General features: G+C 44.1%; 1 protein-coding gene across 1 annotated transcript in view; it reads right to left on the reverse strand.

Moving 5' to 3' along the window:
• Positions 1–559: 559 nt before the first annotated feature.
• The window catches only part of LOC118653060 (nuclear receptor ROR-alpha-like), a 303,119-nt gene continuing 282,870 nt past the window's right edge, over positions 560–20,808 (reverse strand). Inside the window, exon 3 of the mRNA XM_036303575.1 lies at positions 560–1,393. Coding sequence (XP_036159468.1) covers positions 1,359–1,393 — 35 coding nt within the window. The 3' untranslated portion in view covers positions 560–1,358. The remainder of the gene's footprint in view (positions 1,394–20,808) is intronic.

Below are 20,808 nucleotides of genomic sequence, written 5' to 3' on the forward strand. Positions count from 1 at the left end.
CTAAAAGCTCTCCTTCCCACTTCCTGCTTTTCCTCAAGAGACTAGCCCAGTGTCCTCAGACTTTAGCAAACATCAAGAGGGCTTGTTAGAACACAGATTGCTGAGCCTGTACCCCAGAGTCTCTGACTCAGTAGCTTTGGGATAGGGCCCAAGAGCATGCATTTCTAATGAGTTCCTAGGTGATGCTAGTCTGGGGGCCACACTGTGAGAACTACCCCAAGAGGCTATCCCAAGAAAGGGAAGTGAAAGAAGCCATCAGAGGTTGGACAAAAGATACAAGACTATCTCCCTGCCTCTAGGCTCTGCTCTCTTAAGATCCTCCCCAACTCTGTCACAGAAATCACCTTTCAGAAGCACAGATCTTCCTGTGCCATTGACTCCATTGCCTCCTCTTTGTCAATAAAATAAAACTTGAACTCCATAGCCAAGCTCAAATTGACCAAGCCCTGTGTGCCAGGTTTTGTACAAAAGCTTTTACACATATTAACTTATTTAATCTATATAATTCTGTGTGGTAGATATTATTATTATCCCCACTTCAGAAATAATGCATCCCAGAGTGAGCCCTCAGGAAATATTTTCTGAATGAATGGCTAAAAGGAACTCATAAGCATTTATACCATGCACAACAGAAGGCTGTTCTCATGCCAGGGGAAGCCATCAAAAAGTGAAGAATTGGCTTGCCAACCAGTTATTTGTTCCTGTACTACACCAAATAACCCGTTTGCCTGCGATTGGCTAGGTATTCTGGCTTTGTGTAGACATTTCCTCGCTGGGAGCAAAGCCAGAGTTAATTCCTCACAAAGCGTTGTTTAATACTAACCAGAAACTGGAGAAGAGCAGAGAGGAACACAGTGATCCCATACAATCTGAGGAAAATGGACTGCTCGGGCTCGTGGCATTCACAATGCCAACAGGAGCCCTTGGTGTGGCTGAGGTTTCTTAATTTTTATTACAAAAATAGGACATGAATATGTCTCTCCTGATTATCACCACCAAATGCACCAGCAAAACATCTATGGCTGAATATTACTCTAATGCAACACTAATGTTCATATTGGAACAGAAAACCAGGTCACCTTTGAAAGCCTATAAATGGACAGCCCTCTCCATTACTTATTTATGTTTCCCGCCTTTTGCTTAACCAGCCTTGAGGCCCAAATAGAGAAAACATACCGTACATAAAGCTACCAGTACAAATAAATAAAATATCAGACTCAAACTGGCAGCTTCAGCTTTCATTGCTTTGGGGGTGGGGTGGTCTTTACCAAGATGATGCACAGATGATCAGCGAAGGATGACCCTTTGAGACGGGGGCAGGTAGGTCATTCCTAAGATTTGTGCTCTTCTCAAGATACTTAGCTTTGCCTTTTCTGGAGAATATTTTTGTCTGCTGTGGATAGAAGACAACAATTACAGAGTGAGTTTGAACCCAAAACTCTTTGAGTTGGGTAAATTGAAATTGACTTTGAATTCATCACCAACTGAAGTTTCTGGGTCACTCCCAAGGGTTTCCCCACTGGCCTGCCCTGCAATTAATGAGCCTCAGGGTTCACCAGGATAATACTAGCCACAGGGAAGTCTCCACATGAGAGAAGTCATCAGAGTCCCCATGCAAAGTTCCAGCAGAAAGACAACCACATCAGGTTCAAGCCTTACTGATGTCCTACGGTCCAGTGAGGAGCTCTTCTGGGTAAGGGAAGACCCATCTCTGGGAGCAACATCACTTGCCTCACCCCTTAGAGTTTCCCTTCTGGCTGATCATAACAGCCCTCTCTTAGCTGGAACAATCTAGGTTACTCTCCCCCAGTTCTCTTATCCTGGTGCTTGGCAACCTGTGGAGTGGCTCTGCTGGAGAGATCTGGTGTGATTAGCAGAACAGAAAGAGCCAGGATGGAGAGGCGGAGGGCATCCTACACACCTGTCAGGCCCTCAACCTCTTTAGCTACAAAAGTGAGAACACCTGCCTCACTACCCTCCCCACCACCATCACTACCATCCAGGATCTCAAATGCAGATCACCATGCTCTAATCATCCCTGAGAGCAATGTGGAATAACCAAAGCAGATCACTGCGCCTTAGCAACATGTGCTGCCCTTGACCATGTGGTGACAATGATTAAAAAACAAACCCTTGTCCTCTATGCATCCTCTTTTTCTTGTGCAGAGAACTAAATCTCTCTTAGTTAGAAAAATGAATAGTTTATACTGTTGAAATGTGTAAGACAGGCATTTTGATGGGGCAAGGGAAGATGATAGAAATCTCCAGATACCAAGGACTCTGTAAAACCACTTCAACAGATACAAAGCTCTGTGTTGAATAAGGGTATGGTGATCAGATAGGAGTAGGATTAGATCTTAGCTCTAGAAAGGGAGTGGTGTGTGTCTGGTATTTTTTATCTAGTGATAATAATTGCAAACGTTGAGTTAATATGTGCCGAACACTGTACGTAGTGCTTTATGTTTGATCACAGAATAAAACAAGAACATGCCCAGGCTGGCTTGGCTCAGTGGATAGAGCATCAGCCTGTGGACTGAGGGGTCCCGGGTTCGATTCTGGCCAAGGACACATGCCTGGGTTGCGGGCTCGATCCCCAGTGGGGGGTGTGCAGGAGGCAGCCGATCAATGATTCTCTTCATCATTGATGTTTCTATCTCTCTCTCCTTCTCCCTTCCTCACTGAAATCAATAAAGAAATGTTAAAAAACAAAACAAAACAAAACAACAACAACAACAACAACAACAAAAAAACAAGAACAAGGCACGTAGCTGGCAAATGTCAAGGCTGGAATTTGAACCCAAGAAATCACACCAGAACTCAGCCCAGCCCCCTCTGCTGCACAGCCTTTCTCAGGAGGACTCAGAAGACTGTGAGTCCCAGCATAGGCACTCTGTGAATGCTTCTAGGCAGTCCAGACTGAGCTTGAACATGGTAGTTGCTTAAGAGTATTTCCTCTGAGTGATTATTATTGTTCACTTCCTAAGGTTTTTATCTTGGTGAGAAAAGACTCACCCTCATCCAGTTGGAAAGCCAAGCCCTTCCAAGCTTTGGAAATCCTGCCTCATTAAATCCAGACGATACCAAGCAGCACAGGAAAAACTTGTCACAGATTTTCTGAAACTGGGTGTGACTATTTGGTTGAAAACCTTGATAATTCTTTCTTCTGCACATTGGGCAGAAAATGCATGACTGGCCCTTAAAGTCCAGTCTCATTGGTGATTCGTCCAATTCCCTGAACTCCAATTTGGGTCTTCATAACACAACAGAGTTTGGTACTACCATGCACAGCAGGGTGCACCCAAGATAGTTGTCAACCAGAGAGTTTTGAACTACAACACCTGGGTTCAAGTGTCAGCTCCAACCTGTGTTACTATTTACATGACCTTGAGCATATCATCAAACTGCTCTGACCAACTGTGATACCATACATGAAAATATCTATACATAACAAAGACAGCAATGATAAATAACATGCCTTGGTTGCTTACGTGCTAGAAATCCCCTTGAGTGGATACTAACATCTCCATTGCTGATGAAGAAGAGAAACGTGAGGCATTGAGAGAGAGATAAAGAAACAGAGAGAATTGGCAGAAGCAGAATTTGAGCCCAGGATTTTCTAGCTCATGCATTTTTAGGGAGATAATTGGTTCTTGGGGGCAAAAACATCTTACCCTTTTTACATATAAAGCACAGCTATACACATAACACACAAAAAAGACTATAGTGTGTTTGTGGCACTAAAATTTTAGCGGGAGGTTAACTAGAAAAAATATTTTAAAAAGGCTCTTTGGAAAGCAATAATGAAGAAAAAATTGAGAAATACTGGTCAACCTTCACTACCTCATCCCATTTCCCATAATTAATAAAGGTTAGTATTACCACGTCATTAGGCTCCTACAATGAAAGGCTGCATGCTGTCTGTGTTCAAACACAGAGTAGCTGATGGCCACTTTAGTTGCCACTGTGGATGGTCTAGCTTAGGGGTAATATGCAAAAAATTAAAATACCTTGACATTTAAATTCCAAAAAGTAAATTTTCTGTCAATCAAAACAGAAAGTTAATATATCACTAATGCTATCCAATATCTTCCTCAATATGATGCATATTTAGGTCAATTTATGTGAACTAGAAGAGGAAAAACTCATTTTGACATTTACTTTATTTTGTTTGTATTATTATTATTATTTGTTAATCCTCACCTGAGAATTGATTTTTTTAGAGAGAGTGGAAGGGAGAGAGACAGGGAAACATTGATGTGAGAGAGACATGATTGGTTGCCGCCCTCATCCACCCCAACCAGTGCCAGGGATAGAGTCTGCAACCGAGGTACATGTCTTTGACTGGGAATAGAACCTGGGACCCTTCAGTCCCCAGGCAGATGCTCTAACCATTGAGCATCTGCTAGGGCTCATTTTGACATTTTAAATAAAATATTGGAAAAACTAAAAATGGTAATTGAGTGTATTTAGAGCATTAGTACAACTCTGCCTAGATTTGCCAGTGAGGACACAGCTTGCTCCTTTTCCCTTGGTTATTGGGAAAACTGAAGATTTATATATAAATTCCAACCAATGTCTGTAGATTAAAAGAAAATGAACTGGCCCATCACCTGCTGCTAAAATGAACCAAGCTTATTCAAGCAGCATGCTTCCAAACATGTAAAAGCCCCGTGACCAACAATGGCTTCATCAAGTTGATCCATTTTAACTTGAAATAGTGTGTTTTCCTCTTCTCTCTCTCTCTCAGACTTCCTGCCTGGCATCCCGGCTCCTGATATCCCCCCTCAGCCTCCCCATCCTCTCTTCCCACTTTGCACTGAGCACTCTCTCAGAGGCCTCTTGGCATGCCAATTATAGATTCTCTCATTTCATTGTATTCAACAAATAGTTGTCCTGCTCTCACAATAAAGCAGGCATTCTTTTAACAGGGTGGTCCTGCCTTGCCCCTCTGAGAGGCCCAGACATCTGGGCCAGCCTTACCCAAAGTCTCTACTGGACGCGAGGGGCTGGAGAGGAGGGACATGCAGTCATCAGAGATTTCAGTCTGTACAGACTGCCTTTGAGGTGTTCTTCTGACTGAAGCACGGCAGGGACGCACGTGCTCACTAGTAACGCTGGGCCAGGCTGGTCCTGAGGTAGCTGTGATAATCAATCCAGTTGCCATAGCGGCCGTAAGTGTTCATTTACCACTATGTGACCTGGAGCAATAATATATTATGCCTTTCGCCAGCGGGAGCTGCGCCAGCTGCAGCACGGGGTGGCCGTGTCGGCCATCAGTCACCACTCTCCTTCACAACCTTTTGTTCCCCACTCATTACGGTGAATTATAACAGGGGGACAGCACATTTTTCAGGAGAGTCTCTCCTGTTAGGTCTAAGTGCTAACTCATCCCAGGCTGTTCCACATCGGCGGCACCAGTTTGGCGTAGTATCCCCACCAGGCTTCCCTCTTCCACCCCCTGGACACTTAGAATGGGTGAAAGAAAACAGAGTGTGTGCACGTTTCTACAAAGCAAGATAAAAAACCACTCAACTCTATTTACTATAAATATTGGATACTGCATTTTGTTGCACTCTGTCATGTCCCCGGGGGTTTGTTGGGACAGTAAATTACATTATAGCACACTAAACAGGCCATCCTGTCAGCTTGGGGCCTTGACATTGCTGCTTCTCTATCAGTAGATCACTTCCAAAGTCACAGATGGGAAGATCAGGGGTCAACATCTCCACCCCATCAGCAGGTTTTGAAAATGTTCCACTGTAGTAGTGATGGCAAACCATCTAAGATCATAAAAATTAGAGCCTGGGCCAAGGTATTAGGTGACTAAAAGAAATCAAGGATAAAACTGTTGGCTAAGATGATTCCTGATAGCCCCAAATGGAGGCAACTCAAATGGCCATCAATGGGAAAGGGATAAACAAAATGTCTATCCTGTGTCCTGTAAACAATGAGCTATTTCGGCAATCAAAATAAATGAAGTATTAACCTATACAACAACATGGATGAAATCTCAAAAATGTTATGCAAGAGAAAGAAGTTGGACACAAAAGACTGTACTTTTCATGTATATAAAATTCTAGGAAAAAAAACACAAAACTGTAGTGAGAGAAAGCAGATATGTGGTTGCCAGGGGCCAGAGGTGGGGAGAGAGAAGAACAAATTGGGGCAGGAGAGCTTTTTCAGGGTGAGGAAACTGTTCTGCATATTGATTTTGGTGGTGGTTATATGACCACACATGATTACTAAAGTTCATCAAATTGTACACTTAACCCTTTGCGGTCGTTTGTCTACTCTCAGCCACCAAAGCTTTTTTACCGTTCCGTTCGTATGTCTGCTCTCAGCCACCACAGCAAGGAACCATACGAATCTTAACTCTATTCATTCATGTATCAGTTCATAATTTCTCTGAAAGCTCTTAAGTGTCTAAGCGACCTTGTCACGAACCAAAACATTGCCCCAACAAATCGGAGATATCGAAACTCAATATAAACAAACGCGGTTGTTCCACACTCGCCATGCAAAACACCATGGCGAGTCAGTCGCCTTTTGAGAGTGAAGAAATCGACAAGCTTCGGAGATACTTCGCAGAATTTCAAATAAAGCTTTACAAATTACATTTACCTGTAATTAGGCATTCTCGCTTGTTAAGATATTTCAAAATAATACTCCAAAATGGCAAAAAGAAAGTTACCGAAAGAAGTGTACTGCGAATCTGAAAGTAAGGATAAAAAGTTTTATTTTGGCAGGAAGACCATCGGCCTCAGATAAAGATGAAAGGCTTAATGGGAAACTGCATATATTGCGGCACTGTGAAGGTGTGAAAAGTAAAGCTTGCTTTGTATGTTTGAACAGAAAGATTAGGGGTGGAAGACGCCAAACTAATTATTTTTGCGATACATGTAGTCAAAAACCAGGACTGCATATTGGAGACTGCTTTCAAAGATACCACACAATGGAGAAATATAAAATATAATTTTTACATAAAAACATGTTATTGAAACACATTGTCTAAACATACATCTAATGTTCAAAAAAGAATTAATAAATCTTGTTTATCCTTCATAATCTTGCATGTTATGTATCACTGCTCTTTCAATGGAAATTAATTCCGACCAGTACGACACCCATGTCCAAATTTAATACGACCGCAAAGGGTTAAAACTGTTGATAATACCTTAATAAATGTAAATGTAGCAAAAAAAAAAAAAAAAAAGCCCCTAGAAAAACAAAAACAGGCCTCAGAGTCCTAACCTGTGTGGCTCACTGTAAAGAGCGTCAGCCTGTGGACTGAAGGGTCCCCGATTTTATTCTGGTCAAGGTCACATGCCTGGGTTGCAGGCTCAATCCCCAGTGTGGGGCATGTGAGAGGCAGCCGATCAATGATTCTCTCTCATTGTTGATGTTTCTATCTTTCTCTCATTCTCCTTTCCTCTCTGAAATAAAAATATATATTTAAAAACAAACAAAACAAAAAACAGGCCCCAGAAAGCAAAAATTGTTGACTAAGGAAAATCACCATTATTTTTCCACTAGATGCCCAGTGCACAGATTTGTGTACCGATGGGGTCCTTTGGCCTGGCCTATGCCCTCTCACAATCGGGGACCCCTCAGGGGATGTCAGAGAGCCAGTTTCAGACTGATTCCCACAGGCAAGGCTGAGGGACCCCACCAGTGCACGAATCTGCACACGGGGCCTCTAGTATGCATATAAGATCTTTAGTTAATCTCTCCCCCTCCTCCTCCTTCTCCCCTTCCCTCTAAGATTCATCAGTCTGTTCCATGTTTCCATGCTTATGGTTTCCACTCCTGTGGTAAGCATCTGCCCCCTGGTGGTCAGTGCATGTCATAGCTACCAGCCAGTTGGCTGGTTGGCCTGTTGGCCAGTTGCTTAGGCTTTTATATATATAGATGTGATAGAAGCCCCTCCCACAAGACAGAATTGGTGCTGTATAGGAAAATGGCTTACACTCATTAAGTAAAAATGAATAAGCCAACCTTAAGAGCATGAACTTATGGAAACCAAACACTTCATAATCTCTATGGTATAGTGCTAAGCTCCATACACCACCACTGAGATGGAAAAATCCTGTCAGTTTCAGTTCATCTTCTGGCAAATTGAAGCTGGGTCTAAAAGCACTAAAATGATGGAGTGAATAATTCACCAGTAGTGTGATCTCAGGTGAGTGGGTTCACTTCCCTGGACTAAAGGCTGCTTGTTTTTAAAAGTGAAGGAGTTGGACATGATGGCCGTTAAAGCTTTTCAATGGTACCACTGTGCCATTTTTTTTGTTTTTTGATCTCTCCGAGTCTTTTAATGATTTGATATCATATGATTCCACTTAGTTCTTGGGATTCATCCCCAACCCATATCCCTGCTCAATATGGCTGGCCTCAATGTCAGCATTGGTACAATGGGATGAAGGGCACTAAGACACCCGGAGGGATGATTACCAGTGTCACAGGCAACAGTGGACCTTCATGATGAGACACCCCCATGGCTCACTTCCCGATATGGACACAGTAGCCAGTTATGTTCTCACCCAGAGGTGTTCGTGGAAGGTTTCCAGTGACTTATCTGCTTTATTTTAATTCCTTGGTGAGTCCTTACTTTTTAGTCCAAGAAAATTTTTAGATCTCAAGACATTTTTATATCTCCTTTTTAATGCAATTATGAGTCATTCAGAACATTAGCATCTGTAACCCAAGACCGCCCTCCCTCTCCTCACAGATCAATATTTTTCATCTCATCAAAGATCCTGGAGGTAAGGAAGGGCTTTAAATGTTTGCCCTTGAAAGACATGAGAACCTGATTCTAGCGACCAGCACTTGCAGTTATTACCAAGAAAATGGTTTTCAAAAGCAGAGCTTTTACCAGTTGTCCATCTTTGCATCATCTACCAGTCCAGTGAGAAGGCAAGTCTATGCAAAAATCCTGCTAAGTCTACAAGCAAATCCTAAAAGATTGAATGAAACCTTAATCCATAATATTTTGGAAAGACTCCTATTTGCTGAAAGCGTTATTTTTCCACTTGATGTTTCTGTCTGAAAACTAAAATACCTGCAAAAGCCACAGTGAATCATAAAAATAACTATTTATGAAGCCTTTGTAATGGGTAGGTACTCTGTACATGATAGATCTTTCAAACCAGAGAACTGAATGTGGAAACTGTGTCATAGTGAGTCCATATCACAAGCCCAAGGCCATCCTGCTTGTAAGAAGCAGAGCTGGAATATGCACCCCTGTCCCACCAAATCCCAAAACCAATGCTCTCCCTCTACAGCTTATTTTCAAATTCAAAGACCAGGCCTCTCTTTACATTTCTATTCATGTGTGTGAAGCAACATGTTCTGCGATTATTTGTCCATGGATGAAAAGGTGTGTGTTTAGGTCTCTCATGCCTTGCATTTTACTTCACATTAGCATTGTAGCGTCAGGCACATGTTTAGGTGAGCAGTGACCTGTGATCATTTCATAAGATTAGCGCTTGAGGGGAGAAACTAAGATGGCGGCATAGGGAAACACTGAAATTGCTGCCTCCTACAACAATTTCAAAACACAATAAAAAGACAAAGCAGACATCATCCAGAACTTACAGGAAGGCTGGCGGAGTGGAAATTCTACAACTAGAAGGAAAGAGAAAAGCACATTGAGGGTCAGGAGCTGCGGAAGTAAAGTGCAAAGGTACAGAGGCTCGAGAGTGCGCGGAAAGGGGCTGGTACCTGAGGACGCGGCTGTCTTTTTGAATCGGGAGGGAGTCACAAGCTCCCGACTGCTCTGAACTCTGGTTCCGGGAAGTCTCTGGGGACCCAGGACTCATACGGGGAGAAACTGGACTGTCTGGCAGTGGGCAGAACTCGGAACTCGAGGGCGGCTTTTCCTCAGAGGTGCTTGCAGCAATTAAATTATCAGGACACTGAGACGCGCGCAGCCCCTTAGGGCAGGGCTGAGGATCTGCCACAGCTGCTGGCTCCACCCTTTGATTCCCTGAGACCCCGCCCCACCCAGGCTGCAGCAGAGGCTTTTGCATATGAATGCCCTGGCCCTTTGCAACCTGAAAATTACCTAACAAACTGCAGCTGGGCCACAGACCCAGAACTTCCAAGAGAAGGCCCAAGGCCCCACAGCAGCTTGCATTGCTTCACAGCTGGGCCTCATCAGGGCACCTCCAAACTCCAAAAAAGGAAGGGGAATCTGCAGTTCTCTTCATAGCTCCTGCTGGGTAACCTCCAAGAGCCAGTGTACCCAGTGGTCAGAGGGGGACCATCCGGATTACAACTCCTCAGATCCATAAGGGACACACCCAGGGGGAAGACTCAGTGAGCACCAAAGCCCCACTGAAGCAAGTCTTGCCCCAGAAGGGTGTCTTCAGCACAGAAGTTCTCCCACTGCAGACACAGCCTATTCTCACTGCCAATTGGCCTGGAGGTCAATTCTTCCCAGTGATCCTACAACAATCAAGGCATAACTACAACAAGACTGTGCACAAAGCCCACAAGGTGGTGCACCAAGAGTGTCCACCTCAGGTAACGGGGGAGGCTGAGCCACTGGGCCCTACAGGACACCTAGCACACAAAACCACTCTGCCAACACAGGGAAGCATAAAAAATGCGGAGACAAAGAAACAGGTCACAAATGACAGAAATGGAGGAAAGTAAAAGACTGGATATAGAGTTCAAAACCACGTTTATAGGGTTTTTCAGGAATTTTATGGAAACCGCCAATGAATTTAGTGAGACCCTCAAGAAATCTAGTGAGACCTTCGGGGATATGAAAAAGGACCAACTAGAAATTAAGCATACACTGACTGAAATAAAGAATAATATACAGAGATCCAACAGCAGACAAGAGGATCCCAAGAATCAAGTCAAAGATTTGAAATACAAAGAAACAAAAAATACCCAACCGAAAAAGAAAAAAGAAAAAAGATTCCAAAAATATGAAGATAGTGTAAGGAACCTCTGGGACAACTTCAAGCGTACCAACATCAGAATTATAGGGGTACCAGAAGGAGAGAGAGGGCAAGATATTGAAAACCTATTTGAAGAAATAATGACAGAAAACTTCCCCTACCTGGTGAAAGAAATAGACTTACAAATCCAGGAAGCACAGAGAACCCCAAACAAAAGGAACCCAAAGAGGACCACACCAAGACACATCATAATTAAAATGCCAAGAGCAAAAGACAAAGAGAGAATCTTAAAAGCAGCAAGAGAAAGAAAGTCAGTTACCTATAAGGGAGTACCCATACGACTGTCAGCTGATTTCTCAACAGAAACCATGCAGGCCAGAAGAGAGTGGCAAGAAATATTCAAAGTGATGAATAGCAAGAACCTACAACCACGATTACTTTATCCAGCAAAGCTATCATTCAGAATAGAAGGTCAGATAAAGAGCTTCACAGATAAGAAAAAGCTAAAGGAGTTCATTACCATCAAGCCAGCATTATATGAAATGCTGAAAGGTACTCTTTAAGAAGAGGAAGAAGAAAAAGGAACTCTTACCATTTACCACAGCATGGATGGAACTGGAGAGCGGATAAATACCACATGATCTCACTCATTTGTGGAATATAATGAACAACATAAACTGATGAACAAGGACTGATCCAGAGACGGAGAGGCATTGATTGGACTGTCGGGCCTTGGAGGGAAGGTAGGGGCCAGTGGGGGTAAGGGGGAAAGATCAACCAAAGGACTTATATGCAAGCATATAGGCCTAACCAATGGACACGGACAACGGGGGGGGGGGGGGAGGGTAGGGGGTAACGTGGGGATAAGGACACATATGTAATATCTTAATCAATAAAAAATATATTTTTTTAAAAAAGATTAGCGCTTGAAAGAATTCTCCTGTTACTGATGATGCTTACTGTTCAGCTTTTAGAGCGCTGGCTGCATGTGTGTTATCTGCATATACATAACAAGCACATTTGTTTTCTCGTGAACCTGCTCTCCCTATCCTCCTTCACAACCCCTCAGGTTTCTCACCTTTAGTTTTCTGTGCAAAAGTGATAATAGAGACATACACTGGGGTGGGAGTGGGGAGGTCATAGGAAGCTGAGCATAGCCAGAGAGCAAAAGACACAAAAACTCACAATTCAAAGACTGGCCCTTGCTGGCCTTACCTATTATGGAACAAACAAGGTTAATAATATTATCAAGCCCACAAATCCCTGTTAGAGTTGCAATAGCAGCTCACTGAAGGCCAAATTGATTAGATTTTCTGTTCTACACTTGAAGAATGGTTGAATAACAACTTCCTATTGTTAGCATGCACACTCTTTTGTAATTGCTTCACCCAAATCAAGAAAACCGGAGAAAGGGTACCTGTACCCATCTTTACTGACATCATGGTCTAATCTAAACCCAAGCAGCTATGCACAGCAGCAGCTCATTCTGAGACTTGTCCGTTCAAATGAGGGTTAGAAAGAAAGGCGACTTTGCTTTGATGTTGTAGGGAAACCCAGACTGCCAAGTTCTGTAGGACATTTTGAAAATGGACTGCCAGGGTGAGAGTTTAATTTTTCACATTTTAAATTAGCTTAAGAATGTCACTTCTGGTTCTATTCCATCTTGTTCTGGCTCTTGTAGTCACTCTTCTGAGGCGCCCTTGTTCTTTGCCGTAATCAAGGTCATATTTAACATAAAATGTTATTTCTTAACCAGGGTTCTGAGATTGATTGTGTTTTCAGCATGTAGGTTCTGCCACTGTGTGAGATGACTGGACGAATGAGGGTCAGACTGAGGGTCTTGGCCCAACCAGGGCTGCACCTGTCCCCCTCTCCAAGCAGCACATCTTTAACTGCAGCTGGCTCTCTTGGGGACTGGGCAAGAGGGACAGTAATGTGAGAGTAAATGCATCACTCCTACTCTTTAAACAAACCATCAAACAGGCCTTTGCTACGGTCTGTTAGCTGACCATCACTGTGAAGGGAAAACCACACACACACACACACACACACACACACACACACACACACACACACACTTACACACAGTCTCATATTCACACAAGATCATCCAGCTGTCCCAGAAACCTTCTAGTGAAGAATTACAACATGGGCTGAACATGAGAAGCACCAAGGGAGCTTTAAAAATTCCTGAGTCCCCGCCTGCCCCACTCCCATTGCCCAATTCCCCAGGAGTCTGTTTCAATTGGTGGGAGATAGGGTGTGGGCATCAGTATTATTTTAAAGGCCCCTGAAGATTCTCATGTTCTACAAGGGCTGGACTCCCTGCTCTAGACCCAGCCAGCCTCAGTGGATGCCACACTAGGAACTTGGCACAAACCTCTTTAATGAACATAGTTGCAGGTAAAAAAAAAAAACACCCAAATCCTTACAAGGTAAGCAGCACAGCCCAGAATTCCTTAATGACACTTCCTATATTCTCAGAGGGCAGGAAACCATTTCCAAAGACTGTCCCTGCAGAAGGCTAGAAATATGTTAGCAAAAAGAGCAACACTTAAAACTGCATGCCAGCCCCCGTGGCCCAGGATGCCACATGCCCAGCGTGGTCTGAATTCCCACTGACAGTGACTTGGGTTTAGCAACAGGTGGAGTGTGCAGACACGTCAGAGTTTCCACAGCTTCCACAGCTTGGAGATATAACAGATGCTAAGGTGAGCTAAATAAACAGAAGGATGCAACGGCCGAAGCACACAGCTCACCTGGTTTTAGAATGGAAAAGCCGGGGCCTGGCTGGCTGAAGAGCAGAGGGGAAGAGGTTGTTTCTGGATACACCCAGCAAGCCCAGCAGCATGGGGCTACAGTGGAGAGACAACCTATAGAACACCCTATCCCTCCCAACACATGCTCTGAAAATATAAACTCACGATCACGTAAACCACGTATGTCATGAGGAGAAAATAGGGACTCTCCTCCCCCTTTTGAAGGGAAATGCAGGGGAGGACAAAAGTAGGCGTACAGTCATTGAGTATGCAAAACGGACGTTATTCTTGTATTACTATTTGTTTATTAGTTATTATACTCTTTATTATTATTAACCTACTTTTGCCCACCCCTGCATGTGCGCCAAGGTGCCTGTTGGGAGAAGCGAAGCAATGCAGGGCTGACATCTCTGGGAACAGAGCAGAGCCTGGCTTCTTGTGTGCAGGCGGGGGGTGCCAACTGGCTGGCTATGGGGTTGGCTCACAGCCAGGAGACAGTGCCTGGTCTGCACTCCTGTCAGGGGAAACGTTGTTCTATCGTGGCTGCCGCACATGAGAAGGTGAGGGGAAGCATGAGGCTCTTCAGGCTACAACAGCCAAGAACAGAGCTCATTAGAAGAGAAAGGTTTCTCCCTGTTTGGGGAGAAAAACAGCTTTCTCCAAATTCCTTCCATTTAGTCACCTACCTCACCCCCAACAGCATGTACAAAAAGGTGATCCTCCAAGAAGTGTGTTTAGATATCAGGGGGTACAGTCAAGACTAAGTTTGGGAAAAGGGTAAATAATTGGTTCAGGGGTGGGGCACTCCTTTGGCAAAGGAAGGCAACTGCCACAGGTGCTTGTGCTGGTCTATTACAGTGCAAATGGTGAGACCTGAAATCATGAGGTCACCTCTCTTTGTGCGGAAGCCAGGACCATCTAAAGTCACCCCACCAGGCCATGGAGCCTGCATTCCATCCATGAGAGAAGCTGGGTCTGCTTCCTGCCTTTTCCCCCAGCTCGTGGTGGTGATGAGGACCCCCAGCAAGCTGGACACTTTGACGAGTCAATGTAGCAGGACCCACAGCTGGAGTTCAGGCTGGGCTGACCCTAGGATTCAGGAAGGTCGGGAGGAGATGTGGCACTTGGTGTGGCTTATATGCAGGTGGGATCAAGGAGCTCTGGGAAGAAGATGCATTTCAATGGGAAAGTGGACCAAAGTGCATCTTTTGAAAGCAAAGAGAATGAGCCAGGACCAGAGGGAGGGTGATTCTAAGTGGAGCGCAGTGTTCCTCACCCGAACTGTCCTATGCCTCATGAGAGAACAGCTGCAATAGCATGGACAAGTAGAAAAAAATAAAACAAAAAAGAGCAATTTCCCAAAAAACGTGGGTGGCACCTAGTGAGCCAACTTGGCTGTTTTGCTGCCTGCAGTCTCCATAGTGGGAGCTGCTACCTAAGCGAGGGTACTGGCAGGAGTTTCAGCCATGACGGCATTGTGAACAGAAAGGGCATGGGGCCTCAGTGCTTTGGGGGAGCCATCTGCGGGCATCAGAAGTGGCATCGCTACTGTCAACAGGCAGCAGCACCACTCCCCCCACCCATGGCCACCTATGGGAATCTCTGGTGGTAGATGACAGCTTACTTAGATATCAGGTCCAAGCTGCTGTTTTCAGCATCAGCGGCTTCAAAATATGTCACCACCGAGAGCCACAGGGAACGAATGTGAAGACAGCGAAGACAACGGGCCACCTGGGACATGCCTGAGACTCCCAGATTACGTCAAAGATATTTGGGAAGGTAAGGGATTAGAGTTCTTTCCCGAGGGTGGGAACAAAACTATTTGGAGACCCTATTTTTTATTCCAGGCAAATATGACCCAAGAAACACAAGCCACAGGTTAAAGAAGAAAAATAAAACTGGGACCGTCTCTCTGCTTTTTCTCATGATGCAAATGCACAACACCATCCATTTTAAAGAAACGAAATCCATTTTTTCTTTCCACTCCAAAATGCCAACATTTACAAATGAGTTAGAGGAGTCACTTCTGGGAGGCAAAATGCTCTCCGTGGTTCATTTCCTCAGTCACTCAACACATAGTGGCTAAAAATAGATGAAGTTCCAGCAAGTGCTCACCTCTGTCTGGGATAAATAACAACAATAGGAAAAACAACAGTATGCCAGTCATTTTCACATAAGCAACCTCATTTCATCCTCATGACTGCACCATGACAAGCACTGTTTATTCCTACTTTAAAGATGGAAAAATGGAGGCTTGGAAAAGTTAAGTGGGTTGGCCAAATCCTAGGCAGACGAAGGAACAGACCAGGTCAGACACTTGAATTTTCCAAGTCTAGCTCCAGAGACTTTTCATCCCCACACTCGTCCCCCATGAGGAGTACTAACAACTGGCCCTACTCCCTGCTTACAAGGAGCCATGAGACCCAAACCCATTGAACAATTTACAAGTAGAAGCTGGGTATGTGCCTTCCCAGTTCCAAAGGATCGATGCCAAAGGAATTCCGCAACCCAGGCAGGGAGATACCAGTGAAGGCTGGGTTGTCCGAGTTGTTGTGGAGAAGGGGAGATGTGAGGATTGGAACAGGCAAGTAGAAAACAGGGGGAGCTGGAGTATACACTGAGGAGGGAACCAGGAGAAGAAACAGGAATTGCTTTTTTAAGCTGACCTGGAGTGAGGGAAGGCAGCATGCTGGCGGTGCCCAGGCTTTCGTTCTCTCCAAACATCTCTGCAGCCTCCGGCGTGTGCCAGGCACTTTGCTACATACACCCAGGAAGGAGTATCCATTCCTCAAGGCACGGTCTGTCCCTGGAGAAGCTCACAGGCTAACATGGTGAGGCAGCTGGACCCCACCGATTCCCAGGCCATCCCAACTGTCACCAACTGTCCACAATGACAATGTTGCAAGTTGCCAGTCCAAACCTCACTTGACTCCTCAGGCAGTTTATCAGCATTGCCTCACAGACATAAAACCTCTCAGTGTGAAGCTAAAGGGGGGAAACTCAGCATGCAAAATAAATCACCCAAATACCGGCACCCGGTACATGCCATTGCACACAGGGACATGCCACACAGCTCTGGACTCAATCAGCGCGGCAGCCGGGCTGACACCAGGTTGCCACAGAGACCTCGTCACCTCTGTTCCAATGGTCGCCCCTCCTCTGAACTCTGGAGCTGGAGGCTCCCTGGCAGGACACAGGGAACAGACTGCAGGGATGCTTTCTAACCTTCGTCACCTGGTGTTGAGTTCCGGTTGCCACCGATCCCCTGGGGATGGGGCGGGGGGGGGGGGGGTACACATCCCTAGAAATCTTTACACTTTTCACTCGGCAGCTCCTTACATCTTTATGGGCACTGGGCTTATAAGTGAAATGGACGGATGCATCTCCCATTTCATACCATCCGTTACGTGTCACAGACACTGGTTTTACAGGATGGGTGAGAGGGACCTTTGAAGACTATGGAAACTTTTAGAATAATTTCAAGCTCTGTGGGCTAGGGGCTAACTCTCAACTTAAAGAGCATCTGGACATCCTCAGGGGGAACTTCCCACAGGGGTAAGGGCAGGACTCCAACCCTCCTTGTATGAGGGTGAGGACAGCTTTTCCTCTGTGGAGGTACGTTTGGGAGGTGAGTCCTGAACTGGTCCCCAGTGGGCCTGGTATTCACCACCTAGTAACCAGTATGGGTTTCTACTGGATTTAACAAACCTGAAAGTGGCCTGTGCCAAAACTTCAAGGGTAAACCCTATTTGGCCTCCCAATTTCAGGAGAATTGCTACCTGTTCTTTTTTTTAAGTTTATAATGGTCTTTATTATCCATAAATAAGTGAGATCATGTGGTATTTTTCCTTCATTGACTGGCTTATTTCACTCAGCATAAAGCTCTCCAGTTCCATCCATGCTGTTGCAAATGGTAAGAATTCCTTTTTCTTACAGCAGCATAGTATTCCATCGTGTAGATGTACCACCGTTTTCTAATCCATTCATCTGCTGATGGGCACTTAGGCTGTTTCTAGATCTTAGCTGTGGTGAATTGTGCTGCTATGAACATAGGGGTGAATATATCCTTTCTGATTGGTGTTTCTGTTTTCTTGGGATACATTCCTAGAAGTGGGATCATGGGGTCAAATGGGAGTTCCATTTTTAGTTTTTTGAGGAAACTCCATACTGTCTTCCATAGTGGCTGCACCAGTCTCCATTCCCACCAGCAGTGCACGAGTGTTCCTTTTTCTCCACATCCTCTCCAGCACTTGTCGTTCGTTGATTTGTTGATGATAGCCATTCTGACAGGTGTGAGATGGTACCTCATTGTTGTTGCTACCTGTTCTTGAGCTCCTTCTGTGAGTCCCCAGGCAGAACTATTTCTCCTGAGCCCCTCAGGCCTTCATGGGTGGTCATCACACCTGTTCATCACAATCTGAGCCAGATGGTGAGGTCCCAGAGGACTGGGACTTGTTTCATTGCTCTTTGTAGCCATCTAGTAACTGGCAGATTGCAATTCAATTGGTAATTATTGAGGAAAATCGGGCATTTTTTTTACAGTTATCCCTGGCATTGACTTACATTTATGTGGGTTTTATATCTTTTTAAAGATGATCTTAATTTATATGTATTATTTCAGATAGCTAAAATTTCACATCAAGAGTTATGAACATTAATGAAGAACACATGTAAAGCATTCAGCACATGTCAGTTACATTGTAGGTGTTCAATACATGTTAGCGGGCTGTTCTGTTGTTATAAATAAGTTTACCCAGACATTAACTGTGTGCCTTTAAAATTCCTGGTCCTAACTGTAGTGCATATATTTTTAAAAATGATGCTAAATATTCTTGGAAATTCAATATAAAACATTTATACTGCACAGAGGGTTTTGTGAACTCTTTTGCTAGAGCTTCAACTGCTGCATTTTGCTGGTGAAGAGACGGAGGCCCGACTAGCCTAGGTGTCTGACTCAAGGCCACAGGACCAGGATGGAGCCCGAGGAGGAATATGACTCAACCATGAATCCTGACTTCCTACCCTGTCAGCCCATTGCCTGGCTCCTTCTTCCCTGCAGCATCCCAACATGTTTTTAGTTTATCCATTTTGTTTATTCCTCTGAGAAAAGGACCGTTTACATTCATAGACTCTTCAAGGGGCCTGTGACGTCTGAAATGGCAATAATGGTAGGCAAAGCTTTCAACAGGATAGTGTATTACTGAAAACAGAAAGTCACGAACAGCACTGCAATCACTGGCACAATTTTAAGCAAGATTGCTTTTCCTGGTTTTGTTTTCTTTCTTGATAAATAATTTCACCAGCAGGTTTGTAACAAAAAGAAGCAGCGAATGTAGATTCTCTTGCTGGCAATTTACTAGCATTATGTTCAGTCATGAATAGAAGTATTTCTCTTATTTTGATCATGCCTTGCCCACAGTATGAACTCGATAAACACGTGTCCAATCGAATTATTATTACAATAGCTTGTGGCTTTTTTTTCCCACTGGGCAGTAATAACTTTCATTTGTATAATGCTTTACAGCTTACAAAGCACATTCTTCATGTATTACCATTTTATTCTCACAAAAATTCCAAAAGGTAGATATTAATTTCTCCATTTTACACATCAGGAAGCAAAAGCCCAGGTAAATTGGATAATTTGCCCAAGGTCAAAATTGCTCACCAGCCATTACCCTGTTAAGAAACAATGGAAATTTAGAAGAAAACTGGTCTTTCAGGGGAGGGAGGTATGACAGAATGGTTAGCAGGGGTGGGCAAACTTTTTGACTCGAGGGCCACAATGGGTTCTTAAACTGGATCGGAGGGCCAGAACAAAAGCATGGATGGAGTGTTTGTGTGAACTAATATAAATTCAAAGTAAACATCATTGCATAAAAGGGTACGGTCTTTTTTTTCAATAGTTTTATTCATTTCAAACAGGCTGTATCCGGCCCGCAGGCTGTAGTTTGCCCACGGCTGGTTAAGAGTATGGGCCTTGAAATTAAACTACCTATGTTCAAATCACACCTCTCCTATGAGTTAGCTCTGTGACCAAGCACGAGTTAACACAAATTCTGTGCCTCTGTTTCCTCCTGTGTAAAATGAAAGTAACCGTAGTAGCTACCTCAGGATATGTTATTCTGCTAGGATGACTTGTGAAAAGTGCTTGGTATTTTCTGAGTACCCATCTTAAGGACTCAATGCCTAGTAACTGCTATGGTATTTATGATTACTCCTTCCTCCCCCAGAAAAGTATTTTATCAGGTCCCATTATTCCTTCAATTATCAGATACATATTCAGTCTACTAAGTAGTAGAGGAAGCTGTGAGTTGGGGGCATAAGTTCCGGGTTCAAACACTGGAAGTCCTGGGCATGAGTCCTGGTTTTGCCTTTTATCAGTTATGAGGTCATGAGCAAGTTCTCTGTTTCTGATGGCCAATTTCTGCATCTATGAAATAGGATAATAATTCTACTCCTTTCAGCTTCACAGTGTGGCTATATGAATTAAATCAGTGAGATTTGAAAGGGAAATAGTACATAGTCTATAAGGTGTGATGCAAATTCATTCATTTATTCATCAGCCATTCATTGACTGTTGGCAGCTTGCCTGCCAAGTGCCAGGCACTGTACTAAACAGTGCTGATTAAAAAAAATGAATCAGATAGTGGGGGAGACAGACATATAAGATGATAAATGACTATATTCTGATATGAATTTAAGCAAGGTATTATTACATTGCACCTATTACTAAAATAGACACCTTGGGGGCTACAAGAGCACTTTAAAAATGCAAACACACCCACAATCCTGTTGGAGAGAAAAGACATCCTCTCAACACCCACAATTAGGACCTTTGCCAGGAAAGGCAGGTGAGGACTGCACTGGCCTTGTCGTCTTTCTTCAGCTCAGAAGAGCTAGTAAGTGCAAGGACCCATGGTTCCCTCCATTCCACGACACCATATAACTCCTCAGCTCTTTTACCACCAATACAAGGATGGGGCCCAGCATGCATTTCAGTTCCTTTAAGTAGACATGTATGAAGACCTACTGTACACCAGTCAGTGTATGATAAACAAGATGGAAAGAGCACTGTGCTCAGGCCCTGAGGGGATTGCAGCTCTTTGGGGCAGACAGACTCACATACCAATTCTTCCAGA

This window comes from Myotis myotis, unplaced genomic scaffold (assembly GCF_014108235.1).
Source record: "Myotis myotis isolate mMyoMyo1 unplaced genomic scaffold, mMyoMyo1.p scaffold_m19_p_1, whole genome shotgun sequence".
NCBI classification, from domain to species: domain Eukaryota; kingdom Metazoa; phylum Chordata; class Mammalia; order Chiroptera; family Vespertilionidae; genus Myotis; species Myotis myotis.